General features: G+C 45.4%; 1 protein-coding gene across 1 annotated transcript in view; it reads right to left on the reverse strand.

Annotated features, from left to right (window-relative positions):
- The window catches only part of MUC5AC (mucin 5AC, oligomeric mucus/gel-forming), a 50742-nt gene that overhangs the window by 11687 nt on the left and 13064 nt on the right, over positions 1-25991 (reverse strand). The window contains exons 15-34 of the mRNA XM_082762823.1: positions 25788-25952; positions 24979-25073; positions 22939-23065; positions 22093-22348; positions 21456-21505; positions 20735-20835; positions 20459-20610; positions 19759-19897; positions 19546-19659; positions 19030-19209; positions 18281-18520; positions 17535-17691; positions 16797-16925; positions 16289-16430; positions 15696-15739; positions 15398-15595; positions 4416-14863; positions 2018-3878; positions 1234-1436; positions 160-334 (exon numbers count right to left, since the gene is read on the reverse strand). Of these exons, the coding sequence (XP_082618949.1) occupies positions 160-334; positions 1234-1436; positions 2018-3878; positions 4416-14863; positions 15398-15595; positions 15696-15739; positions 16289-16430; positions 16797-16925; positions 17535-17691; positions 18281-18520; positions 19030-19209; positions 19546-19659; positions 19759-19897; positions 20459-20610; positions 20735-20835; positions 21456-21505; positions 22093-22348; positions 22939-23065; positions 24979-25073; positions 25788-25952 (14976 nt within the window). The remainder of the gene's footprint in view (positions 1-159; positions 335-1233; positions 1437-2017; positions 3879-4415; positions 14864-15397; positions 15596-15695; positions 15740-16288; positions 16431-16796; positions 16926-17534; positions 17692-18280; positions 18521-19029; positions 19210-19545; positions 19660-19758; positions 19898-20458; positions 20611-20734; positions 20836-21455; positions 21506-22092; positions 22349-22938; positions 23066-24978; positions 25074-25787; positions 25953-25991) is intronic.

Here is a 25991-nt window from a genome sequence, read left to right on the forward strand (position 1 = left end):
AGGATTAACATGAAAGTTAATGTAGAAGAAAGAATTTAGGGAATGAAGTGAATATACTACAATTTCAAGAGCAAACTTAGGAAAACAAACTCCCTATATATTCTGTGCAAAGTTTTGCTTATTTCCAAAAATGCAATTCCTTAATCTACTGGTACTTACACTGACACTCATAGTGGTAACAGCAGTAATTTTCATCAGGTACCAGTATTGGTGGATATTTGTTTGCACAGGTAATTTCCTTTACTGGTGGGCAGGTTTGTTGAAATACTTTTATTTTGTTGTCTCCCTCACAGATGATTTCTGTACAGTTGGATAATTTGTGTCTCTGACCAGGCTGCAAAATAAACAAGAATTGCTATCACAGGAATTTGCAAACAGGTATGAATTTTACTCATATTTTTAGTTCAATTGTGTAATGTTTCAAGTGACAGTATTGTTGGAAAGCAAATGAATATATAAGTTCCTTCTTTTGAATTTGTGGTACTAATGATTTAAGATGTTGACCAGAGGTATTCACTCTTCTGACCATGGTATGGAGAATTGGAAATTGTTTTGCTTTCCAAATCTGGAACAAGAACTAAAATGAAAATCTTCGCTGGCAGCAGAAGGTTCACAGCGTTCTACGCAATTCAATTTTTTTATACTAGAAGGACGTAAAGCCTTAATTCCATCTATTCATTCTACATTAGGAGCTCTTCTGAGAGTTTGTGAGATGGGTTTTGAGTTAAGGGAACTGTTATCCTTTGTACTGGATAAGTATACATGTATATGCATACTGTACTTCACTATCAGCACAATCACCATTAAAAAAAAAAAAAAAAAGTACTGGGAAGAGGATAGGAGAACAGAAACAGTTACAAATTTCCATGGTAGCTTAGATTTTTCCATTTAATCAAGAGGGAAAATACATAAGAAAATTTGCTCTTTTATTTCACTAAGAAGGTTTGTTACTTATGCAATGTAGTGAATCAAAAAGCACATTTTGCTATCCCTGAAATTGTAAGAAAAAAAGTGCATTTTTCTTAGTTTGCAAAATATATATATATATTTTATATATATATATATATATAAAGTAGGCACATAAAAATTTTATGTTGTACATTGTCCATCACTAGCAACGTTTATTCTGACAATCTGGATGTGTAAATTTTAAAGACTGCTGACAGTTCTTTTCTGGTATCAAACTACCACCAATGTTATTTCAGCCATCATAATAAAACAGGAACTACATACCTGTAGTGGAGGGTAAGTACTAGAAACACAACCTGAAGGAGGAGGTGGAGCTGATGTTGTTACAGTAGGTGTCTGAGGGGAAGTAGTGGTTACAGGAGTAGTAACATTACAAGGTCCAGTGTATCGTTCAACTGAACATGCTTGACTGCAAATGGCATAAAACCTACATCCATCACTGTCCATTCTGTTGTAAATCACATCACCTGAAGAAAGAAAGAAAATGCAGTCAGAAAGAGACAGAAAATAATAAAAAATAAAAATTTAACCAGACATTAGATATCCAGGCATCCTGTTTTCATCTGGGACAGAGTTAATATTTTTCATAGCAGCAGGTATGGTGCAGTATTTTGTATTTAGGATGAAAATAATGGTGATAAAACACTGATGTTTTAGTTGTGGCTGAGCAGTGCTGACACCAACTATAGGACTTTGCAGCTTCTCAGGCTGCCCTGCCAACGAAGACGCTAGGAGTGCAAAAGAAGATGAGAGGGAACACCACATGGCATCATGGTGTACAATGAAACGGGAAGAGTAGGACAGGGGGTGTATATTGATGGGGAATGGGAGGAGAATTGTGCTAATAGTGCCGAGCAGTTCAACTGTGCAAGTGTTTTTCTGTTTAATCTTTCCCTCATGATTATGTTTTTTCTTGTTTTCCTTTCATAAAGGCATATGAATATGAAGAAATGTAAAATGAGAAGTAATAAAAAATATAGTAATAAATGAAGGAAATACATAAAAGGAAAATAAGTAAAAAAAAAAAAAAAAAAGAGAGAAAATTTACCAGGTGAATAAATGTCATCTCCAATTTTGCAGAAACATGGTGTAGACGTAGGAAAAGAAGTAGTGTAACTTGTGGTCTCTGATGTTGTACGGATGGTTGAAGCGGTGGGGGATGACGTAGTGGACTGTAGGCAGTTGAAGTTCGGGGTGCAGCAGAGGACGCGGATCTTGTAGTTGAGGCACATCTTAAACTTACCAGGCTGGTCTTCGTTCTTGCACACCAGTCCAAAGTGGACGTCGCACTGTACAACCTGCCCGACGTTTTCGATGGAAATCTCGGGGTAGTCCTCCGCCTGGCACTGGATTTGTTTGGGCTGTTGACAGACTTCCTTCCCAGCGGCCCGGATGTGCTGGTAGGTTTCGAAGTCTCCCTGGTTAGGTCCCGAGGCAGGGAAGTCAACATCGAACCATTCTGACCAGGAGCAGAATTCAGGTTGACAGATGGTAGTGGCTTTAGTTCTGTAAGTCGTGCTGGTTGAGGGGATGACAGTAGGGGTCGTCGTGAAGGTGCTGGTGCTGGTGGAGCTTAGTGGTGTTGACTGTGATGAGGTTGGCGCTGTGGTGGAGGAGTAGCTAGTAGAGGTGGAGGTGGTGACCGTGGTGGGTGATGTGAAGGTGCTTGGGATGATGGTGCTGGTGGGGCTGGTGGTAGGTGTGGTGGTGCCTGGGCAGTTGTAGTTCGGGGTGCAGCAGAGGACGCGGATCTTGTAGTTGAAGCACATCTTAAACTTACCAGGCTGGTCTTCGTTCTTGCACACCAGTCCAAAGTGGACGTCACACTGTACAACCTGCCCGACGTTTTCGATGGAAATCTCGGGGTAGTCCTCCGCCTGGCACTGGATTTGTTTGGGCTGTTGACAGACTTCCTTCCCAGCGGCCCGGATGTGCTGGTAGGTTTCGAAGTCTCCCTGGTTAGGTCCCGAGGCAGGGAAGTCAACATCGAACCATTCTGACCAGGAGCAGAATTCAGGTTGACAGATGGTAGTGGCTTTAGTGCTGTAAGTCGTGCTGGTTGAGGGGATGACAGTAGGGGTCGTCGTGAAGGTGCTGGTGCTGGTGGAGCTTAGTGGTGTTGACTGTGATGAGGTTGGCGCTGTGGTGGAGGAGTAGCTAGTAGAGGTGGAGGTGGTGACCGTGGTGGGTGATGTGAAGGTGCTTGGGATGATGGTGCTGGTGGGGCTGGTGGTAGGTGTGGTGGTGCCTGGGCAGTTGTAGTTCGGGGTGCAGCAGAGGACGCGGATCTTGTAGTTGAAGCACATCTTAAACTTACCAGGCTGGTCTTCGTTCTTGCACACCAGTCCAAAGTGGACGTCACACTGTACAACCTGCCCGACGTTTTCGATGGAAATCTCGGGGTAGTCCTCCGCCTGGCACTGGATTTGTTTGGGCTGTTGACAGACTTCCTTCCCAGCGGCCCGGATGTGCTGGTAGGTTTCGAAGTCTCCCTGGTTAGGTCCCGAGGCAGGGAAGTCAACATCGAACCATTCTGACCAGGAGCAGAATTCAGGTTGACAGATGGTAGTGGCTTTAGTGCTGTAAGTCGTGCTGGTTGAGGGGATGACAGTAGGGGTCGTCGTGAAGGTGCTGGTGCTGGTGGAGCTTAGTGGTGTTGACTGTGATGAGGTTGGCGCTGTGGTGGAGGAGTAGCTAGTAGAGGTGGAGGTGGTGACCGTGGTGGGTGATGTGACGGTGCTTGGGATGATGGTGCTGGTGGGGCTGGTGGTAGGTGTGGTGGTGCCTGGGCAGTTGTAGTTCGGGGTGCAGCAGAGGACGCGGATCTTGTAGTTGAGGCACATCTTAAACTTACCAGGCTGGTCTTCGTTCTTGCACACCAGTCCAAAGTGGACGTCGCACTGTACAACCTGCCCGACGTTTTCGATGGAAATCTCAGGGTAGTCCTCCGCCTGGCACTGGATTTGTTTGGGCTGTTGACAGACTTCCTTCCCAGCGGCCCGGATGTGCTGGTAGGTTTCGAAGTCTCCCTGGTTAGGTCCCGAGGCAGGGAAGTCAACATCGAACCATTCTGACCAGGAGCAGAATTCAGGTTGACAGATGGTAGTGGCTTTAGTGCTGTAAGTCGTGCTGGTTGAGGGGATGACAGTAGGGGTCGTCGTGAAGGTGCTGGTGCTGGTGGAGCTTAGTGGTGTTGACTGTGATGAGGTTGGCGCTGTGGTGGAGGAGTAGCTAGTAGAGGTGGAGGTGGTGACCGTGGTGGGTGATGTGAAGGTGCTTGGGATGATGGTGCTGGTGGGGCTGGTGGTAGGTGTGGTGGTGCCTGGGCAGTTGTAGTTCGGGGTGCAGCAGAGGACGCGGATCTTGTAGTTGAAGCACATCTTAAACTTACCAGGCTGGTCTTCGTTCTTGCACACCAGTCCAAAGTGGACGTCACACTGTACAACCTGCCCGACGTTTTCGATGGAAATCTCGGGGTAGTCCTCCGCCTGGCACTGGATTTGTTTGGGCTGTTGACAGACTTCCTTCCCAGCGGCCCGGATGTGCTGGTAGGTTTCGAAGTCTCCCTGGTTAGGTCCCGAGGCAGGGAAGTCAACATCGAACCATTCTGACCAGGAGCAGAATTCAGGTTGACAGATGGTAGTGGCTTTAGTGCTGTAAGTCGTGCTGGTTGAGGGGATGACAGTAGGGGTCGTCGTGAAGGTGCTGGTGCTGGTGGAGCTTAGTGGTGTTGACTGTGATGAGGTTGGCGCTGTGGTGGAGGAGTAGCTAGTAGAGGTGGAGGTGGTGACCGTGGTGGGTGATGTGAAGGTGCTTGGGATGATGGTGCTGGTGGGGCTGGTGGTAGGTGTGGTGGTGCCTGGGCAGTTGTAGTTCGGGGTGCAGCAGAGGACGCGGATCTTGTAGTTGAGGCACATCTTGAATCTGCCGGGCTGGTCTTCGTTCTTGCACACCAGTCCAAAGTGGACGTCACACTGTACAACCTGCCCGACGTTTTCGATGGAAATCTCGGGGTAGTCCTCCGCCTGGCACTGGATTTGTTTGGGCTGTTGACAGACTTCCTTCCCAGCGGCCCGGATGTGCTGGTAGGTTTCGAAGTCTCCCTGGTTAGGTCCCGAGGCAGGGAAGTCAACATCGAACCATTCTGACCAGGAGCAGAATTCAGGTTGACAGATGGTAGTGGCTTTAGTGCTGTAAGTCGTGCTGGTTGAGGGGATGACAGTAGGGGTCGTCGTGAAGGTGCTGGTGCTGGTGGAGCTTAGTGGTGTTGACTGTGATGAGGTTGGCGCTGTGGTGGAGGAGTAGCTAGTAGAGGTGGAGGTGGTGACCGTGGTGGGTGATGTGAAGGTGCTTGGGATGATGGTGCTGGTGGGGCTGGTGGTAGGTGTGGTGGTGCCTGGGCAGTTGTAGTTCGGGGTGCAGCAGAGGACGCGGATCTTGTAGTTGAGGCACATCTTGAATCTGCCGGGCTGGTCTTCGTTCTTGCACACCAGTCCAAAGTGGACGTCGCACTGTACAACCTGCCCGACATTTTCGATGGAAATCTCGGGGTAGTCCTCCGCCTGGCACTGGATTTGTTTGGGCTGTTGACAGACTTCCTTCCCAGCGGCCCGGATGTGCTGGTAGGTTTCGAAGTCTCCCTGGTTAGGTCCCGAGGCAGGGAAGTCAACATCGAACCATTCTGACCAGGAGCAGAATTCAGGTTGACAGATGGTAGTGGCTTTAGTGCTGTAAGTCGTGCTGGTTGAGGGGATGACAGTAGGGGTCGTCGTGAAGGTGCTGGTGCTGGTGGAGCTTAGTGGTGTTGACTGTGATGAGGTTGGCGCTGTGGTGGAGGAGTAGCTAGTAGAGGTGGAGGTGGTGACCGTGGTGGGTGATGTGAAGGTGCTTGGGATGATGGTGCTGGTGGGGCTGGTGGTAGGTGTGGTGGTGCCTGGGCAGTTGTAGTTCGGGGTGCAGCAGAGGACGCGGATCTTGTAGTTGAGGCACATCTTGAATCTGCCGGACTGGTCTTCGTTCTTGCACACCAGTCCAAAGTGGACGTCGCACTGTACAACCTGCCCGACGTTTTCGATGGAAATCTCGGGGTAGTCCTCCGCCTGGCACTGGATTTGTTTGGGCTGTTGACAGACTTCCTTCCCAGCGGCCCGGATGTGCTGGTAGGTTTCGAAGTCTCCCTGGTTAGGTCCCGAGGCAGGGAAGTCAACATCGAACCATTCTGACCAGGAGCAGAATTCAGGTTGACAGATGGTAGTGGCTTTAGTGCTGTAAGTCGTGCTGGTTGAGGGGATGACAGTAGGGGTCGTCGTGAAGGTGCTGGTGCTGGTGGAGCTTAGTGGTGTTGACTGTGATGAGGTTGGCGCTGTGGTGGAGGAGTAGCTAGTAGAGGTGGAGGTGGTGACCGTGGTGGGTGATGTGACGGTGCTTGGGATGATGGTGCTGGTGGGGCTGGTGGTAGGTGTGGTGGTGCCTGGGCAGTTGTAGTTCGGGGTGCAGCAGAGGACGCGGATCTTGTAGTTGAGGCACATCTTGAATCTGCCGGGCTGGTCTTCGTTCTTGCACACCAGTCCAAAGTGGACGTCGCACTGTACAACCTGCCCGACGTTTTCGATGGAAATCTCGGGGTAGTCCTCCGCCTGGCACTGGATTTGTTTGGGCTGTTGACAGACCTCCTTCCCAGCGGCCCGGATGTGCTGGTAGGTTTCGAAGTCTCCCTGGTTAGGTCCCGAGGCAGGGAAGTCAACATCGAACCATTCTGACCAGGAGCAGAATTCAGGTTGACAGATGGTAGTGGCTTTAGTGCTGTAAGTTGTGCTGGTTGAGGGGATGACAGTAGGGGTCGTCGTGAAGGTGCTGGTGCTGGTGGAGCTTAGTGGTGTTGACTGTGATGAGGTTGGCGCTGTGGTGGAGGAGTAGCTAGTAGAGGTGGAGGTGGTGACCGTGGTGGGTGATGTGAAGGTGCTTGGGATGATGGTGCTGGTGGGGCTGGTGGTAGGTGTGGTGGTGCCTGGGCAGTTGTAGTTCGGGGTGCAGCAGAGGACGCGGATCTTGTAGTTGAGGCACATCTTGAATCTGCCGGGCTGGTCTTCGTTCTTGCACACCAGTCCAAAGTGGACGTCGCACTGTACAACCTGCCCGACGTTTTCGATGGAAATCTCGGGGTAGTCCTCCGCCTGGCACTGGATTTGTTTGGGCTGTTGACAGACTTCCTTCCCAGCGGCCCGGATGTGCTGGTAGGTTTCGAAGTCTCCCTGGTTAGGTCCCGAGGCAGGGAAGTCAACATCGAACCATTCTGACCAGGAGCAGAATTCAGGTTGACAGATGGTAGTGGCTTTAGTGCTGTAAGTCGTGCTGGTTGAGGGGATGACAGTAGGGGTCGTCGTGAAGGTGCTGGTGCTGGTGGAGCTTAGTGGTGTTGACTGTGATGAGGTTGGCGCTGTGGTGGAGGAGTAGCTAGTAGAGGTGGAGGTGGTGACCGTGGTGGGTGATGTGAAGGTGCTTGGGATGATGGTGCTGGTGGGGCTGGTGGTAGGTGTGGTGGTGCCTGGGCAGTTGTAGTTCGGGGTGCAGCAGAGGACGCGGATCTTGTAGTTGAGGCACATCTTGAATCTGCCGGGCTGGTCTTCGTTCTTGCACACCAGTCCAAAGTGGACGTCGCACTGTACAACCTGCCCGACGTTTTCGATGGAAATCTCGGGGTAGTCCTCCGCCTGGCACTGGATTTGTTTGGGCTGTTGACAGACTTCCTTCCCAGCGGCCCGGATGTGCTGGTAGGTTTCGAAGTCTCCCTGGTTAGGTCCCGAGGCAGGGAAGTCAACATCGAACCATTCTGACCAGGAGCAGAATTCAGGTTGACAGATGGTAGTGGCTTTAGTGCTGTAAGTCGTGCTGGTTGAGGGGATGACAGTAGGGGTCGTCGTGAAGGTGCTGGTGCTGGTGGAGCTTAGTGGTGTTGACTGTGATGAGGTTGGCGCTGTGGTGGAGGAGTAGCTAGTAGAGGTGGAGGTGGTGACCGTGGTGGGTGATGTGAAGGTGCTTGGGATGATGGTGCTGGTGGGGCTGGTGGTAGGTGTGGTGGTGCCTGGGCAGTTGTAGTTCGGGGTGCAGCAGAGGACGCGGATCTTGTAGTTGAGGCACATCTTGAATCTGCCGGGCTGGTCTTCGTTCTTGCACACCAGTCCAAAGTGGACGTCGCACTGTACAACCTGCCCGACGTTTTCGATGGAAATCTCGGGGTAGTCCTCCGCCTGGCACTGGATTTGTTTGGGCTGTTGACAGACTTCCTTCCCAGCGGCCCGGATGTGCTGGTAGGTTTCGAAGTCTCCCTGGTTAGGTCCCGAGGCAGGGAAGTCAACATCGAACCATTCTGACCAGGAGCAGAATTCAGGTTGACAGATGGTAGTGGCTTTAGTGCTGTAAGTCGTGCTGGTTGAGGGGATGACAGTAGGGGTCGTCGTGAAGGTGCTGGTGCTGGTGGAGCTTAGTGGTGTTGACTGTGATGAGGTTGGCGCTGTGGTGGAGGAGTAGCTAGTAGAGGTGGAGGTGGTGACCGTGGTGGGTGATGTGACGGTGCTTGGGATGATGGTGCTGGTGGGGCTGGTGGTAGGTGTGGTGGTGCCTGGGCAGTTGTAGTTCGGGGTGCAGCAGAGGACGCGGATCTTGTAGTTGAGGCACATCTTGAATCTGCCGGGCTGGTCTTCGTTCTTGCACACCAGTCCAAAGTGGACGTCGCACTGTACAACCTGCCCGATGTTTTCGATGGAAATCTCGGGGTAGTCCTCCGCCTGGCACTGGATTTGTTTGGGCTGTTGACAGACTTCCTTCCCAGCAGCCCGGATGTGCTGGTAGGTTTCGAAGTCTCCCTGGTTAGGTCCCGAGGCAGGGAAGTCAACATCGAACCATTCTGACCAGGAGCAGAATTCAGGTTGACAGATGGTAGTGGCTTTAGTGCTGTAAGTCGTGCTGGTTGAGGGGATGACAGTAGGGGTCGTCGTGAAGGTGCTGGTGCTGGTGGAGCTTAGTGGTGTTGACTGTGATGAGGTTGGCGCTGTGGTGGAGGAGTAGCTAGTAGAGGTGGAGGTGGTGACCGTGGTGGGTGATGTGAAGGTGCTTGGGATGATGGTGCTTGTGGGGCTGGTGGTAGGTGTGGTGGTGCCTGGGCAGTTGTAGTTCGGGGTGCAGCAGAGGACGCGGATCTTGTAGTTGAGGCACATCTTGAATCTGCCGGGCTGGTCTTCGTTCTTGCACACCAGTCCAAAGTGGACGTCGCACTGTACAACCTGCCCGACGTTTTCGATGGAAATCTCGGGGTAGTCCTCCGCCTGGCACTGGATTTGTTTGGGCTGTTGACAGACTTCCTTCCCAGCGGCCCGGATGTGCTGGTAGGTTTCGAAGTCTCCCTGGTTAGGTCCCGAGGCAGGGAAGTCAACATCGAACCATTCTGACCAGGAGCAGAATTCAGGTTGACAGATGGTAGTGGCTTTAGTGCTGTAAGTCGTGCTGGTTGAGGGGATGACAGTAGGGGTCGTCGTGAAGGTGCTGGTGCTGGTGGAGCTTAGTGGTGTTGACTGTGATGAGGTTGGCGCTGTGGTGGAGGAGTAGCTAGTAGAGGTGGAGGTGGTGACCGTGGTGGGTGATGTGAAGGTGCTTGGGATGATGGTGCTGGTGGGGCTGGTGGTAGGTGTGGTGGTGCCTGGGCAGTTGTAGTTCGGGGTGCAGCAGAGGACGCGGATCTTGTAGTTGAGGCACATCTTGAATCTGCCGGGCTGGTCTTCGTTCTTGCACACCAGTCCAAAGTGGACGTCGCACTGTACAACCTGCCCGACGTTTTCGATGGAAATCTCGGGGTAGTCCTCCGCCTGGCACTGGATTTGTTTGGGCTGTTGACAGACTTCCTTCCCAGCGGCCCGGATGTGCTGGTAGGTTTCGAAGTCTCCCTGGTTAGGTCCCGAGGCAGGGAAGTCAACATCGAACCATTCTGACCAGGAGCAGAATTCAGGTTGACAGATGGTAGTGGCTTTAGTGCTGTAAGTCGTGCTGGTTGAGGGGATGACAGTAGGGGTCGTCGTGAAGGTGCTGGTGCTGGTGGAGCTTAGTGGTGTTGACTGTGATGAGGTTGGCGCTGTGGTGGAGGAGTAGCTAGTAGAGGTGGAGGTGGTGACCGTGGTGGGTGATGTGAAGGTGCTTGGGATGATGGTGCTGGTGGGGCTGGTGGTAGGTGTGGTGGTGCCTGGGCAGTTGTAGTTCGGGGTGCAGCAGAGGACGCGGATCTTGTAGTTGAGGCACATCTTGAATCTGCCGGGCTGGTCTTCGTTCTTGCACACCAGTCCAAAGTGGACGTCGCACTGTACAACCTGCCCGACGTTTTCGATGGAAATCTCGGGGTAGTCCTCCGCCTGGCACTGGATTTGTTTGGGCTGTTGACAGACCTCCTTCCCAGCGGCCCGGATGTGCTGGTAGGTTTCGAAGTCTCCCTGGTTAGGTCCCGAGGCAGGGAAGTCAACATCGAACCATTCTGACCAGGAGCAGAATTCAGGTTGACAGATGGTAGTGGCTTTAGTGCTGTAAGTCGTGCTGGTTGAGGGGATGACAGTAGGGGTCGTCGTGAAGGTGCTGGTGCTGGTGGAGCTTAGTGGTGTTGACTGTGATGAGGTTGGCGCTGTGGTGGAGGAGTAGCTAGTAGAGGTGGAGGTGGTGACCGTGGTGGGTGATGTGAAGGTGCTTGGGATGATGGTGCTGGTGGGGCTGGTGGTAGGTGTGGTGGTGCCTGGGCAGTTGTAGTTCGGGGTGCAGCAGAGGACGCGGATCTTGTAGTTGAGGCACATCTTGAATCTGCCGGGCTGGTCTTCGTTCTTGCACACCAGTCCAAAGTGGACGTCGCACTGTACAACCTGCCCGACGTTTTCGATGGAAATCTCGGGGTAGTCCTCCGCCTGGCACTGGATTTGTTTGGGCTGTTGACAGACCTCCTTCCCAGCGGCCCGGATGTGCTGGTAGGTTTCGAAGTCTCCCTGGTTAGGTCCCGAGGCAGGGAAGTCAACATCGAACCATTCTGACCAGGAGCAGAATTCAGGTTGACAGATGGTAGTGGCTTTAGTGCTGTAAGTCGTGCTGGTTGAGGGGATGACAGTAGGGGTCGTCGTGAAGGTGCTGGTGCTGGTGGAGCTTAGTGGTGTTGACTGTGATGAGGTTGGCGCTGTGGTGGAGGAGTAGCTAGTAGAGGTGGAGGTGGTGACCGTGGTGGGTGATGTGAAGGTGCTTGGGATGATGGTGCTGGTGGGGCTGGTGGTAGGTGTGGTGGTGCCTGGGCAGTTGTAGTTCGGGGTGCAGCAGAGGACGCGGATCTTGTAGTTGAGGCACATCTTGAATCTGCCGGGCTGGTCTTCGTTCTTGCACACCAGTCCAAAGTGGACGTCGCACTGTACAACCTGCCCGACGTTTTCGATGGAAATCTCGGGGTAGTCCTCCGCCTGGCACTGGATTTGTTTGGGCTGTTGACAGACCTCCTTCCCAGCGGCCCGGATGTGCTGGTAGGTTTCGAAGTCTCCCTGGTTAGGTCCCGAGGCAGGGAAGTCAACATCGAACCATTCTGACCAGGAGCAGAATTCAGGTTGACAGATGGTAGTGGCTTTAGTGCTGTAAGTCGTGCTGGTTGAGGGGATGACAGTAGGGGTCGTCGTGAAGGTGCTGGTGCTGGTGGAGCTTAGTGGTGTTGACTGTGATGAGGTTGGCGCTGTGGTGGAGGAGTAGCTAGTAGAGGTGGAGGTGGTGACCGTGGTGGGTGATGTGAAGGTGCTTGGGATGATGGTGCTGGTGGGGCTGGTGGTAGGTGTGGTGGTGCCTGGGCAGTTGTAGTTCGGGGTGCAGCAGAGGACGCGGATCTTGTAGTTGAGGCACATCTTGAATCTGCCGGGCTGGTCTTCGTTCTTGCACACCAGTCCAAAGTGGACGTCGCACTGTACAACCTGCCCGACGTTTTCGATGGAAATCTCGGGGTAGTCCTCCGCCTGGCACTGGATTTGTTTGGGCTGTTGACAGACTTCCTTCCCAGCGGCCCGGATGTGCTGGTAGGTTTCGAAGTCTCCCTGGTTAGGTCCCGAGGCAGGGAAGTCAACATCGAACCATTCTGACCAGGAGCAGAATTCAGGTTGACAGATGGTAGTGGCTTTAGTGCTGTAAGTCGTGCTGGTTGAGGGGATGACAGTAGGGGTCGTCGTGAAGGTGCTGGTGCTGGTGGAGCTTAGTGGTGTTGACTGTGATGAGGTTGGCGCTGTGGTGGAGGAGTAGCTAGTAGAGGTGGAGGTGGTGACCGTGGTGGGTGATGTGACGGTGCTTGGGATGATGGTGCTGGTGGGGCTGGTGGTAGGTGTGGTGGTGCCTGGGCAGTTGTAGTTCGGGGTGCAGCAGAGGACGCGGATCTTGTAGTTGAGGCACATCGTGAATCTGCCGGGCTGGTCTTCGTTCTTGCACACCAGTCCAAAGTGGACGTCGCACTGTACAACCTGCCCGACGTTTTCGATGGAAATCTCGGGGTAGTCCTCCGCCTGGCACTGGATTTGTTTGGGCTGTTGACAGACTTCCTTCCCAGCGGCCCGGATGTGCTGGTAGGTTTCGAAGTCTCCCTGGTTAGGTCCCGAGGCAGGGAAGTCAACATCGAACCATTCTGACCAGGAGCAGAATTCAGGTTGACAGATGGTAGTGGCTTTAGTGCTGTAAGTCGTGCTGGTTGAGGGGATGACAGTAGGGGTCGTCGTGAAGGTGCTGGTGCTGGTGGAGCTTAGTGGTGTTGACTGTGATGAGGTTGGCGCTGTGGTGGAGGAGTAGCTAGTAGAGGTGGAGGTGGTGACCGTGGTGGGTGATGTGACGGTGCTTGGGATGATGGTGCTGGTGGGGCTGGTGGTAGGTGTGGTGGTGCCTGGGCAGTTGTAGTTCGGGGTGCAGCAGAGGACGCGGATCTTGTAGTTGAGGCACATCTTGAATCTGCCGGGCTGGTCTTCGTTCTTGCACACCAGTCCAAAGTGGACGTCGCACTGTACAACCTGCCCGACGTTTTCGATGGAAATCTCGGGGTAGTCCTCCGCCTGGCACTGGATTTGTTTGGGCTGTTGACAGACTTCCTTCCCAGCGGCCCGGATGTGCTGGTAGGTTTCGAAGTCTCCCTGGTTAGGTCCCGAGGCAGGGAAGTCAACATCGAACCATTCTGACCAGGAGCAGAATTCAGGTTGACAGATGGTAGTGGCTTTAGTGCTGTAAGTCGTGCTGGTTGAGGGGATGACAGTAGGGGTCGTCGTGAAGGTGCTGGTGCTGGTGGAGCTTAGTGGTGTTGACTCTGAGGATATGGGCACTGTCGAGGTGGAGGTTGTGACTGGTATTGTTAATGTAGTATACGTGGTCTTTGTTTTTGTTTGTGTTTGTGTCGTTGGTGTCGATGTAATTTCACTATGAATATGTTCTGTTTCTGGTGGTATTGTTGATGCAGTTGTAGTTTTATGTTTGGTGTGAAATTCTGGTGTTTGTTCTGTTGTTGATATTTTTGTGTATTGTGTACTTTGAGTTGTTGAGTATGTCATTGTTGTCTCTTGTGTGGTCGTTTGAGTTGTTTTGCATGGTACTGTTATGTTTCTACAGCATTTAAATCTTACTTCGTAGTTATAGCAAATTGGTGGTAGCTGGTCTTTATTGTAGCATGTTAATCCTTCTTCAGCATTGCATGTAATGTGTTGCTCCAGAAGTTGATATGGTGTGTCAGGGAACCTTACTGCTCTGCATTCTACAGCCTTTCTGTTAGCACAGACTTTATATCCATGTTTTATTATGTTCTCAATTGTATCAAAATCTCCATCATTATATCCAGATTCTGGATAACTAACGTCATACCATATTGACCAGTCACATTCCTCTTTTATGCAACCAGGAGTGGTTGAAGGAGTTGTTGTGACTGGTGTCATCGTTTTGGTTGTGGTTGTTGTTATTTCTTTAGTAACTGAAGGTGTGAATGTTGACGTTTCAGAAGTTGTAGGAACTGTTGGTGTACTGGCAGACGTTTCCCTTGGTACAGTAGGTGTTAAGCAGTGGCTGTAGTCATCACAACAGAGTACTTTTATCTGATAATTAAGACATATATGCAGTTCTCCTTTCTGATCCTCATTCCTGCAGATAAGTCCAAATGATACATTGCAGTGAACAACCTGACCAATTTCTTCAATGGATTTATGTGGGTATTTTTCTGCTCTGCACTGTATTTTTTCAGGATGTCTGCAGATCGCTTTTCCAGCTGATCTAATGTCATGGTAAGTTTCATAATCTCCTTTGTTCTGCAAAGTTGGGAAATGGACATCATACCATTGGGACCATTTGCACTTTGGTTGGCAAGGCATTGTACTGGTTATAGGCTCAGTGGAAGTACTTGTTTCCAGAGGTGTTTCTGAAGGAGTACTTGTTTCGATAATTGGACTTGTAGCTGAAGTTGTGGCACTGGTACTTGCTGTTGTGGTTGTCATTTCTGGAACTGGGATATGTGTGATCGGTGTTGAAGTCTCATAAGGTGTTGTGATGAAAGGTGTGGAAGAGCATGGTACAAAAACACAACATAAGATTCTGATTTCGTAATTGTAGCACATTGTTGAAATTTGATCTTTGTTGTAACATATAAGTCCAGACGTTGTACTGCATTCTACTGTTTGGCCAAGGTCTTTCAGTGGTATGTTAGGAAATTTCTCTGCTCTGCACTGAACAGCCTTTGGAGCTCTACAGACTTCATAACCTTTAGCTCTCAAATCATCAAACGTTTCAAAATCTCCACCATCAAATCCAGGTATGAGTAGACTTCCATCATACCATTCTGACCACTGACAGACTTCATGAACGCATACTGATGTTGTTGGTGATGATGTAACTGAAAGAGTAAAAGAAAATACCATGAAACTTTGAATGAAAATTTCAGTATCTCAATGCCACTATCTGAGTAGTCCACTTAGTACTGTAGTATCATACATGTCATGTATGTAGGGTACATGATATGTACACGTATGTACACATATGTACACATATCATGTACCCTACCAGGAATTCTAGACAAAGTAATCATTTGGTAATTTAATAGGAAACATAATGAGTCATCTATTCATTCAGTAAAGATTATTCCAGGTATAGGAATAGTTACAATTAGAGATAATAAATCTCATACTGTTTCGTTATTGTTTGCCATGAAAACAAATAAAATAATAGTATCAAAGCAGTATGCAGTGGTTTCCATTTTGTTGTTTGGGAAGTTATTTCATTTTCTGTGTTTATTTGTTTGTATTAATTTGATTGCCAAATATTGACTGAAAACAAATGCCAATGAAAAATGAGACTTAGTGGTTATCTTGTAGCTATATTTTACTCACCAATGAATAGAATAACCTCTCAGTGGCTATAAAATATGTACCTGTGGAAGTAGTGGCAGGTGGCGTAGTGCTGAACTGAAATGGTGTGGGTGATGCTGAGACTGGACAGTCATACACAACCCTTTGCAGTGTTCCATTGGGACCACAGATTGCAACAATACACCCTCCTATGCCATCTGTAGTATTGTAGATCACGTCGTTATAGTTATATGTCTGTCCTTCATAAGTGCAGACACATTCTGTAAATCAAAAGAAGATGTTATTACTTGGTATCTGAAAACACAGAGTAGAGTGCTTTCAGTGTATCCTACTGAGATGAAAACAACTTTGTCAACATACCATGTTCATCATATTTGCATTTTTTGCCATGGTTTGTGCATTCACTGGAAAAGAGGAAAAAGGATATGATGAATGTGAATATATTGGTTAAAAATAGCACTGTTTTCTCCTTGATAGAAGGCTTAGCAGGACTTTCCCAACCTGTATGGCTATATTCAGCAGTTCTTACAGAATTTATAGGAATACTTGCTGACTTTTGGAAATATGCAAGTGCCACTGGAATAACAGAAACAAGCTCAAAATAATGAAGACTAGTTGTCTACTAACTTCTAAATATTTATTTAGGCATATTTTAATATAAGTGCTCAGATTATTGTTGTAACTATTATTATTTTAATTTTTTTTTACTTAATAATGATGATAATAATTTACAAAGACATCAGTAAGAATTCAGAATAAGTAGTAAATTAACCTCTCTAAAATAAAATGTTTCATCATGTCATCTTTTATGTTTCTGGGAACAGAAGAAAATTAAACACTACTCAGCAGCCTATGACTGGCCTAGTTCCTGTTAGCAAACAAATGACTGAGTGCACGAAGAATTAAGTTCTGCAAATTTCAACTCAACATTTAAAAATCTTTACTAATCCTACCATGATTGACAATTCTGCTTTGAAGGCATCTGTGTTCCTGGTTTGTAATGTTTTCCATTTTCATAGCAACCACAATTAGAAACACAAGTCATGGTTTCTTCATCAAAATAGGGCTTATTCTTTGGACAGTGTGGATAACAGCCTGCAATAAAAATTAGAGTTATGTTGACACTAGGCTTTCCCAGACAGAAGTAACTCTACACTCTGTCAATATCTGATCTCTTGAAATTATTCCAGTAATATAGTATATATTCCAGTAATACAGAAAGTGGATTTTCATACTCCCATTACTGCTATTGCATTGATTACACATTAAGCTTTGAAGCATTTTTTCTTCATCTTCACTTCAAAGAAGTGCATGATTAATTAGGGAGTTAGACATTAATTAGAAAATCTCCTCTTATAATTTCTAATATAAACATTGATACACTGAGTAATATAAATTTTGTTCATCATAGTCCATTTTATCTTTTTATAAATAGAATGAGATATGCATAATTATGTTTACCTTCCAAGCCTCTCAACTCATGAAGGCACTTCCCACTTGGATTATTGCATGTCTTCATACAAGGGGCTCCACATGGCTTGTAGTGCCACTCACATTCCCCTTGTGGATTATAGTAATCACAGAACAGAGCTAGAAGAAGGAGAAATGACAGAAAAAGATCTTTAATTTTTATTGCTCCGAGGTCTTTCATTGCTATAATTTTCCTGGGTAAAAATCCCACGTCATCAACATAAACATGTAAGTGGTGAACAGTATGTTGTCTCATTTAATACTATTTTAAATACTATTTTTAACACTATTTTTAATACTATTTAATGCTATTGTTATACTACCACATTTTGATACCAATACTGTTATAAAGCATCAAACAGTTAGACATTAAGCATGAAAAATCAATTAAATCACAAATTTTAGCTGAAATGAACTAGTATTTATTTACAGTGTATGTGATGTAGACAGCTAGGAGTATAATATGATACTTTAGTTTGCCACTTGTCTGTCATGACTGACAATTAAATAAGACACTAATAACACCACCAGTAAAGTTACTAGCACATGATTTCTTTTTAAATAATGATTATTTTCCAATGATTTACTCAAGCAGTGCCTCTTATAAATACAATTTAATCCTCCTTTCTTTCTTCTCCCTCCTTGTTTTTCTCTCTTTTTTTTTTTTTTTTTCCTTCTCTATTTTCTTTCCCTCTAGACCCCTTCAAAAAGTCATGGAGTGAGACTTACGACAAATGGATGGGGTTCTCCATGAAATGCAGATGTCCAGCTCATTGCATGCTTGAGCATAGGCAGCTACTGCTGTACAGAAACATTCACAGTCTCCTCCAGTGTCGCAAGCACATGCATCATCCACACATGCTTGATAATATTCATTTGGTTCAACCTGTTGGAGAAAACCTTTGAATTGTATTTCTTGCACTTGCCCACTTTGAAAAGGCATTTCCTGTCTTAAATATGCTGAGGAAATACCTGAAACTGGCAACTCTATATGTGTGATAATCATAAGAAATGAAGAAATTGTGAGAATATTTTGAAAAATCAAGAGAAATATGTAGAATACAGCTATTAGAAGTAAATCATAACTGTAAGAACTACTTGATGTTAAAGACATTAGAAGAGTATTGTTACATTACTACACAGTAGCACACAATCATAGATATTAGGTAGCTGATACTGATATTAATAGATATAAATGATGCCATTAAAAAATAAACATATCTTGAGATTTATCTGTGATTGTCTCTTCTATAGCACAAACAAACAAACCCTATGAATTTCTGTACTGCACTGGTTACAGCAAAAGCTGAGGAAACTGAAGTGAAAATCCTTTCTATGCAGTCTCCCTGGAACTTGGTCTCACTTCACTTTATCAGGTGTGACATAGTCCGAATCCTAGTGCATTTTCAGCTGCCCCGCATAAAAAAATTATGTAATCTCTATCTTGAGAATTTCAGACTGAAGCTGTACCATACCTGGGAGTGACACTTTGCAAATACTTCACTGGTAATGATGCTGCATTGTTTCTGTGCCCAGGATTTCCTGTATGGGTTTGCAGTACATGGATCCTTGGTTTGATTGGCATTTGGGCAAGTAGAAGATACTTTCCAGCTATTAGCAAACTCCAGCACATTTCCTACCACAGACTGGCTGCGGGTAGTGAAGTCATTGTTTCCATTGCCATCATAGTTTCCACAAAGGCCACAGACATGTCCCTGCATGGGGATAAACAAAATATCAATGATCAGTAGGGTACAGTTTCTTGGTATCTATGACTAACACGCCTCAGAATGAATTTTATTTAAGATGGTGTGGGCCTCTTCAGCAACAGTCTTGGACATTCTCATAAAACATCTTTTATGAAGAGAGGTACCCCTAACTTGTTAGGAAGGATAGGGAAAGAAGCAAAGTAGAGCTGTGGGTTTTGTTCTTAATATCGTAGCTTAGTATTGAGCTAGTTTTATCTAATCCTCAATGTACCTTTTCAGTGAGGATTTTTCATGAAGGAAATATTGATATAGCTGCTGTTATGCTATTGTTGAATAACATAATTTATGGAAAATGTGTATACAGGATCTAAGTCAATACTACAAGGATAATAGTATGCAATCACTGCTCTTTCAGTGTTCCAGTTGCAGCCTAAATTTCCTTTTTTTTCCTGTGAGAGATAGCATAAATATGGATCAGAAATTGTTGGCTTCAGGTTTTGGATTTTAAAATGTACCTGAAAGCTGGGGCTAAGTTTGATGAATATGCTGGTTTTCTTGTCCCACATGAGTATCAAGCCAACAGTAGTGTCAACAACCAGGTAGATGCCCATGGAACGGATTTGGAATGGCATTTCTCCTCCAGGTGTTCTCTGGATGACATCAGAACGTCCATCGCTGAGTACCAATTCATAGTTCTGGGACAGGAAAACAAAAAGTTAGAGACCAATTTTAAAAAGTCACCTTTTGGTTTCCATTTTTTTATATATTACCAGTAACTATTATTGAAATAATAAATCTATTATCATCAAAATGGCTCTAGTCAAAAAACTCATGTTAATCTTTTTCTCTTTAGAATTCCCTCCTTTGCTTTCCCTAGCAGAGAGCAGAATTGTTTGGCTGTAACCGAGAAAGTGTAGTAACATTTTTACAGTCCTGCAGGACACTTTTACGATGCAGTCTATCTGGGACAACCTGTTTCATCCTTCCAGCACATTAGGCTTGGATCACAACTTACTGAAGAGCACACTTACCCCAAGGAAAACTTTAATAGACTTAGAGCAGGTGGTTCCTGTAGTGCCACATGGAATGTTCTCAGTGATGACTCTGAAGGTTCCCTGATCCAAACCTTTTTTGCCACAGTAGTTCTGAAACAGGAATGATACTCAGTGTTAATGAAGCTCTGTGCTCATATGTAAAATGCAAGGTACTTTGGCAGTGCAAAAATCTGGGAAGGACTCTGTTACCTGGATCAGAACATATTCACAGTCTCCTTCAAAATCAAAGCGTTTGCCATCAAAGGTGGTGTAATGTCCATCTCCGTAAACTGAACAGGTTTCCAGGCAAGGTTCCTCAGAGCAGTGCCACTTTCTGTTTCTACATGTGCTGTATAAGATGAAAAGGACTTTAAATGTAAAAAAAAATAGACATGCACATAACATACCTATACATGTATTTCTGAATGCACATTCATGTTTTTAATTTCTGTGTTAAGCCCATAGTGAAAAAATAAGGTTTATTTATTCCCAGAAATATGGCATAGACTTAGATAGAGTCTTTAGGATTTGTCTTTAGGATTTATCCAAAGACTGTTACTTCTTGATGCCATGAATAGTTTGGGTTAGAAAAACCTTTGAATGTTCTGCATTTCTAAATCTTGTTGGATATATTGAAATATAGGGATGGCCTGAGAGGATAAAAAGCTTTATTGACTCTAATGAATATGACAGCATCTAAAACCACATTGCTCTTCTGACCACATGCAATTTCTTCGCTGTGTGCCACTGCAAAAACAGATGGAACTTGCTTTTTAGGTACTAAGTAGATAGGATTCTTTCCTATAAATCTTGATACTGCTAGAGTAATAAGCTATAATTCACCTAAACTATCCCCTTCCAGGTGCTTGAAAATCATGTTTCAATATTATTTACCAGTTGTAATTCTTACCAGTTGTTACAGCCAACTCTGATTGATTCTCCTGGACTGTAGGAATCCCCGTTGTGAACACATGGACACTCTTCAGGAGCTATACAACCACCTTTACCATCTAATACGTAATTATGAGGACATATGCAGCCAGAGACACAGTGGGTTTTGTACTGTAAGGACCACATAGAAAACAAGAATTGAAACATTGCCCTTATGGAAGAGTTCATCTACGGCTGGTAAGTGTAAAAGTGACCTAGATAAATATGCTTTCAACTGTAAAGAGTCTGTACTTACACACTCCATGTCTAGAGTCTGACAGCTCTTCTGGCACTCTGCTCCTGCCACACCTGCAGTGGCATTGCCACAGTCAACATAGACCATGGGAGATGCACAGACTGGAAGACAAAAAAGCCATGAGAAATGTGAGATGAACCATATCTTTGTCTTTCTTTAAAAACTGAAAAAAAAGTCCTTTGTGAAATATATGAACCTTAATAGAATGCATTTGACAAGAAAAATTTTGTTTTGAAGTCACACTCATCTTCTCATCTTTTTTTTTTTTTTTTTTTTTTTTAAGCTTTTGCTTGGACTGCTCATAGAAACTCCTGTTAGCTTTATGAAACACTTCTTTCAACAAAAAACAACCCCTCCCCAAAAAAGAAAGCCACACAAGAGAACAAAGATACTGTTTTATTCTACATGTTTGAGGTGACTGGCTTTTAGTCCTTTTATTTTATGTAAAAAATATAAAATATGGTTGTTTTTCTCCTCGCGTTCAGTGAGGTGACCAAATGTTCTTTTCCCCTTGGTAATTCAGGAGATTATAACTTCTTTCTGCCATTTGAAAATGAAAAGTGCTTCTTTACAGTTAGGGAATGTCATTACAGAAATCATCTGTTCATTTTCCTGTTTGATTTCAGACTTGTAAAATTTGCATCATTATGACAAAAAGAGATAACTGGAAAGGGTGAAGGTGGAAAAGGAGAATTAAATAAAATCTTAAGTGGTATGTTACCTGTTTGTGGTTTTTCTCCAATGCAGCTCAGCTTTCCATAGGTGCAAGTGCTATAAAAGAGAGAATGGAGTTATGTTTGCTTCTCTTGTTAAGGTTCAACTTGTTTCCTAATGAATTTGAAATAATGAAAAAAACTCTGATAAAATAGAGAAGACATACCCTTCGTCAGAATAGTTTGTACTATTAAAATTATTTTATATTAAAGCAGACCAAGGTACGATTATGTTCTATATAAGGACAGGTCTGCTCTGTGCACTTGCTTGATTAAAAGTTGTCCTTCAGAATATTCCAGATTCATAATGTTAATCCTAATAGGATTATCAAGTTTGTAGCATCTTTCACTGTGAAACAAGTCCTTTATGGTCATGGATGAGAAATTGTTTGGCATAGAGTGAGTATCTGGGTGAGAGTTTGGCTGTTAGCCAAGGCTAACTTACCACAGTATATGGTTTGTTCGACTGCTTTCTAAGTACAAATTTCCAAACATATATAGCCCTTACAATTTTTAAGAATTTCTAGTTTTATGTGTTGAATTTATTGGGCAGAGAAATGCATTTGGTTTGAATTGATTGCATGAACTAAATATGGTTTCATGATTGCCCATATCCGGTCTCATTCTTTTGTTCACAAAACTTACCAGACAACGCCATTGTCATGAATGACTTCCCCAGGAGACAGAGGCATTCCTTTGTAGTAACAAGGACAGCTAGAAGCAGGCACACATTTGCCACTTTCATCCATGTAGGTTCCATTTATGCAGGTGCAGCCATCAACTGGGACAAACTTGATGTTGCATGTGACATCAGGCTCACTCAGAGAGCGACAAGTGTGTTGACAGGAATCAACATTGTAAGTGTACTTCAAGGATTTCGGACATGTGTTGGTGTATTTCGCTTGAGAGAGTAAAATAAGGTGAGTTATGTTTGTAGTTAATTTAAGGATCAATGTAGGCATAAATGCAGTATTTGAGGTAAAGTACATATGATAAAAGTGGCACTGTATATAGACATACTTTTCTGATATGTGAATACTGCAATTATTTTTAACTGTTAAAGCAAAATATATAAATGTATCGTCTATGAATGTATCAAAAATACAAATATTTCGTCCAGGTGTAAAAAGGAAAAAAGCTCAGTTATATTAATGCATCGTGTGTTTCTTCTTCATTGCTATTTTTATATTTTATGTCAATGTAAATTGAGAAACACTCTAGTTATTTTATTGCTATTACAAGAGTATTGAATTCCATGTTGCTTCTTCTGATTCTGAGCAAGTAATATAACAAAGCCTATTTTTTATATTTCACCCTGCTTACTGCTTCGCTTTTATGGCATTCCTCTCCTCCCCAAATTCTTGAAAGTGAATGCTATACTTAAAAAACAGTTTAACACAATTTACTCTGGGAATTCCATATATCCTGAAAGCTCATTTGTGAAGCCTTCTGGATGATCATTTTCAAGAGGCAAGGGGATGTAAAACTTACTGCAGACTTTGTTCCTCCATCCATCGAGGAGAACTCCTTTCACAGCACAGGCTCTAACATAGCTGGAGAGGGCAGCACACATGCAGTCCTCAGTGTTCTCACAGTTACATGTGTCAAACATGCAGTTCTAGGGACAGAGGATGACATATGATCATCAGATTGTCATTTCGGAGCCATGGCTCTTTATATATTTTAGAGTGTCATGTTCATTAGAGCTGAAAGCAAGTGAAGATCACAGAATCACAGAATTTCTAGGTTGGAAGAGACCTCAAGATCATCGAGTCCAACCTCTGACCTAACGCTAACAGTCCCCACTGAACCATATCCCTAAGCTCCACATCCAAACTTCAAAAGTCTTTTGAAGACTTCCAGGGATGGTGACTCCACCACTTCCCTGGGCAGCCTGTTCCAATGCCTAACAACCCTTTCAGTAAAGAAGTTCTTCCTAACATCTAACCTAAAACTCCCCTGGCTCAACTTAAGCCCATTCCCCCTCATCCTGTCACCAGGCACGTGGGAGAACAGGCCAACCCCCACCTCTCTACAGCCTCCTTTAAGGTACCTGTAGAGAGCGATAAGGTCACCCCTGAGCCTCCTCTTCTCCAGGCTGAACAAGCCCAGCTCCCTCAGCTGCTCCTCGTAGGACTTGTTCTCCAGGCCCCTCACCAGCTTCATCGCCCTTCTCTGCACCCGCTCAAGCACCTCGATGTCCTTCTTGTAGCGAGGGGCCCAAAACTGAACACAGTACTCGAGGTGCGGCCTCACTAGAGTTGAGTACAGGGGGACAATCACCTCCCTAGCCCTGCTGGCCACACTGTTTCTGATACAAGCCAGGATGCTGTTGGCCTTCTTGGCCACCTGAGCACACTGCTGGCTCCTATTCAGCTGACTATCCACCATCACTCCCAGGTCCTTCTCTGCCAGGCAGCTCTCCAACCACTCGTCTCCCAGCCTGTAGCTCTGCTTGGGGTTATTGCGCCCCAGGTGCAGGACCCGGCACTTGGCCTTGTTGAACTTCATGCAGTTGACCTCAGCCCATCGGTGCAGCCTATCCAGATCCTCCTGCAGAGCTTTCCTACCCTCAAGCAGATCGACACACGCACCTAACTTGGTGTCATCTGCGAACTTACTGAGGGTGCACTCGATGCCCTCGTCCAGATCATCGATGAAGATATTAAAGAGGACCGGCCCCATATATGTAAGTAAGCATATGCTCATTTTTCATTTGAAGATTTCCTTGAGTCCTTTCAGAAAATAGTCTTTTCAAGGAGAGATAGTAATCAGAGGACCAGAGTTTAAACTTATTTTTCCTTTCGGTTGTTCTTTACTTTTGCAAGTGGTGGTAGCTTTCCCAGCTACTTCCAGTTTCTAGCCACAGTGCCATGGTTACTTAGTGGGACAAGTAGAGGTTATTTGCACCTGACTTTTAGTACTTTTATTTGAAGCTTGGGCTCTTTGCATCCGAGGAACAAAGAAAACAAGAAGTCACTTAATCTGTTACTGTGCCAAGTAAGGCCACTATAAAGTGGCCATTCCAAAGGATTTGTTAAATATACTCTTACAGATATTCAAGCTGCCCAAGAAGTTCCAGAGCTTCATCATCTTGAATTCCTGGAACGTATTTTTCCCCACAATCTCTTTGCTGCTTTGTGCATGCATTTATTACTTTGCCCTTGGATATATGCAAACGTAGATGCCTCCTGAGAGCAACTATGCAAAGTACTAGTTAAGTTCCTGACTAAAGCTTTCCTTATATCTCAGGAAAGGAGGCTTCTGTCCTTTGATATCATAAGGAATCCAGACAGTCCAAGCTCCTAGATTAGGCATTTAGCATCAGGAAAATGCCTGTAAGTTTATCCTCCTTTGAATGGAAAGAAAGATACCTTTAAAAAAGGAGTGTTATGATGTGTAATGGGCTTCGGGCTTCAAAAGAATTGTAATGAATGCATCTCCACCTGATTGGCAAGTTGTTCTTTCAGGTGTTAGAATCAGAAGTCCAAGTCTTATTCTTTCAAACACGAAAAAGTTAAAACCAAATACCTTCTGGTAAACTTCTGGATTCACTGTTGAGTGACATTCAGCAAAAGGTCCCGTGGTATCAGAGAGCAGTCCACACCAGTGCTGAGCGTACTTGTCTGTGAATTTAAAATATACAAATTTGTATTGCACTTCATTGTCTAAATTCCTGTTTTTGTGTAACAATACTTCTTGCGGGGAAATCGCAGAGGCTTAACTTAATAGAATTCAGCTTTTTTTTTTTTTTTTTTTTTTTTTTCCTCCTGGAAATTGAACAACATTTCACATCGTCTACACAGAAATAAGAATTCTTCATAAACTGAATGCTCTCAATTCATGGTAGTTGTCATGGAATAAACTAATACATCCTTAGATGCATTGTGGATGCTCAAATCTTGAGTATTTCATTGCTTGAAATTCTTGACAGCCTGACAGCTATGAAGTTATGAACTGTAAGACTGGTTCATATTTTGACAGTGGAAGGACCACATTGAAGTCATCCAGCCTTCAGTGGGGCTAAACTCAGCTTTTTTCCTATGTGACAATCAGAGCTTTCAAGGAGTGTATTCCTTATATGCTAAATGGTTCTGGTTCCCCTTAAGCAAACTTGCAAAAACATTTGCTTTCTTTAGCCAAAGGAATATTTTTGAAGATCCAAAATATTTTATTAGTTATTATTTATTAATTGAAGATTTCTTATGTCTGTTGAGGAAAATAGTGTGCATTTGCAAAGAGTCTGCTGTTATTTTGGCTAAATGTTTTGTGGTTGATTAGCTTATTTCTTCTTCTTATCTTAAAAGAGAACGGAAGAGTTTGCTATATGCTGAGCTTACCATTTTCTATGCTGAGGGTACAGGGGTTCTCAAATGTGATTTTGGCATCAGGACAATCAGCCCGAGTTTTCCAAGTATTGCCAAAGGCAGCTGAAGTACCCTCTATTACACCACTGGTGGTTTTGAAGTCATCAGTCTGGACGTCGTTGAAATTTCCACAGAGACCTAGAAGGAAACAGGTGGGTCAGATGGAAGCAGATTGAA

The sequence above is a fragment of the Aythya marila genome (assembly GCF_965140915.1).
Source record: "Aythya marila genome assembly, chromosome: 5".
NCBI lineage: Eukaryota > Metazoa > Chordata > Aves > Anseriformes > Anatidae > Aythya > Aythya marila.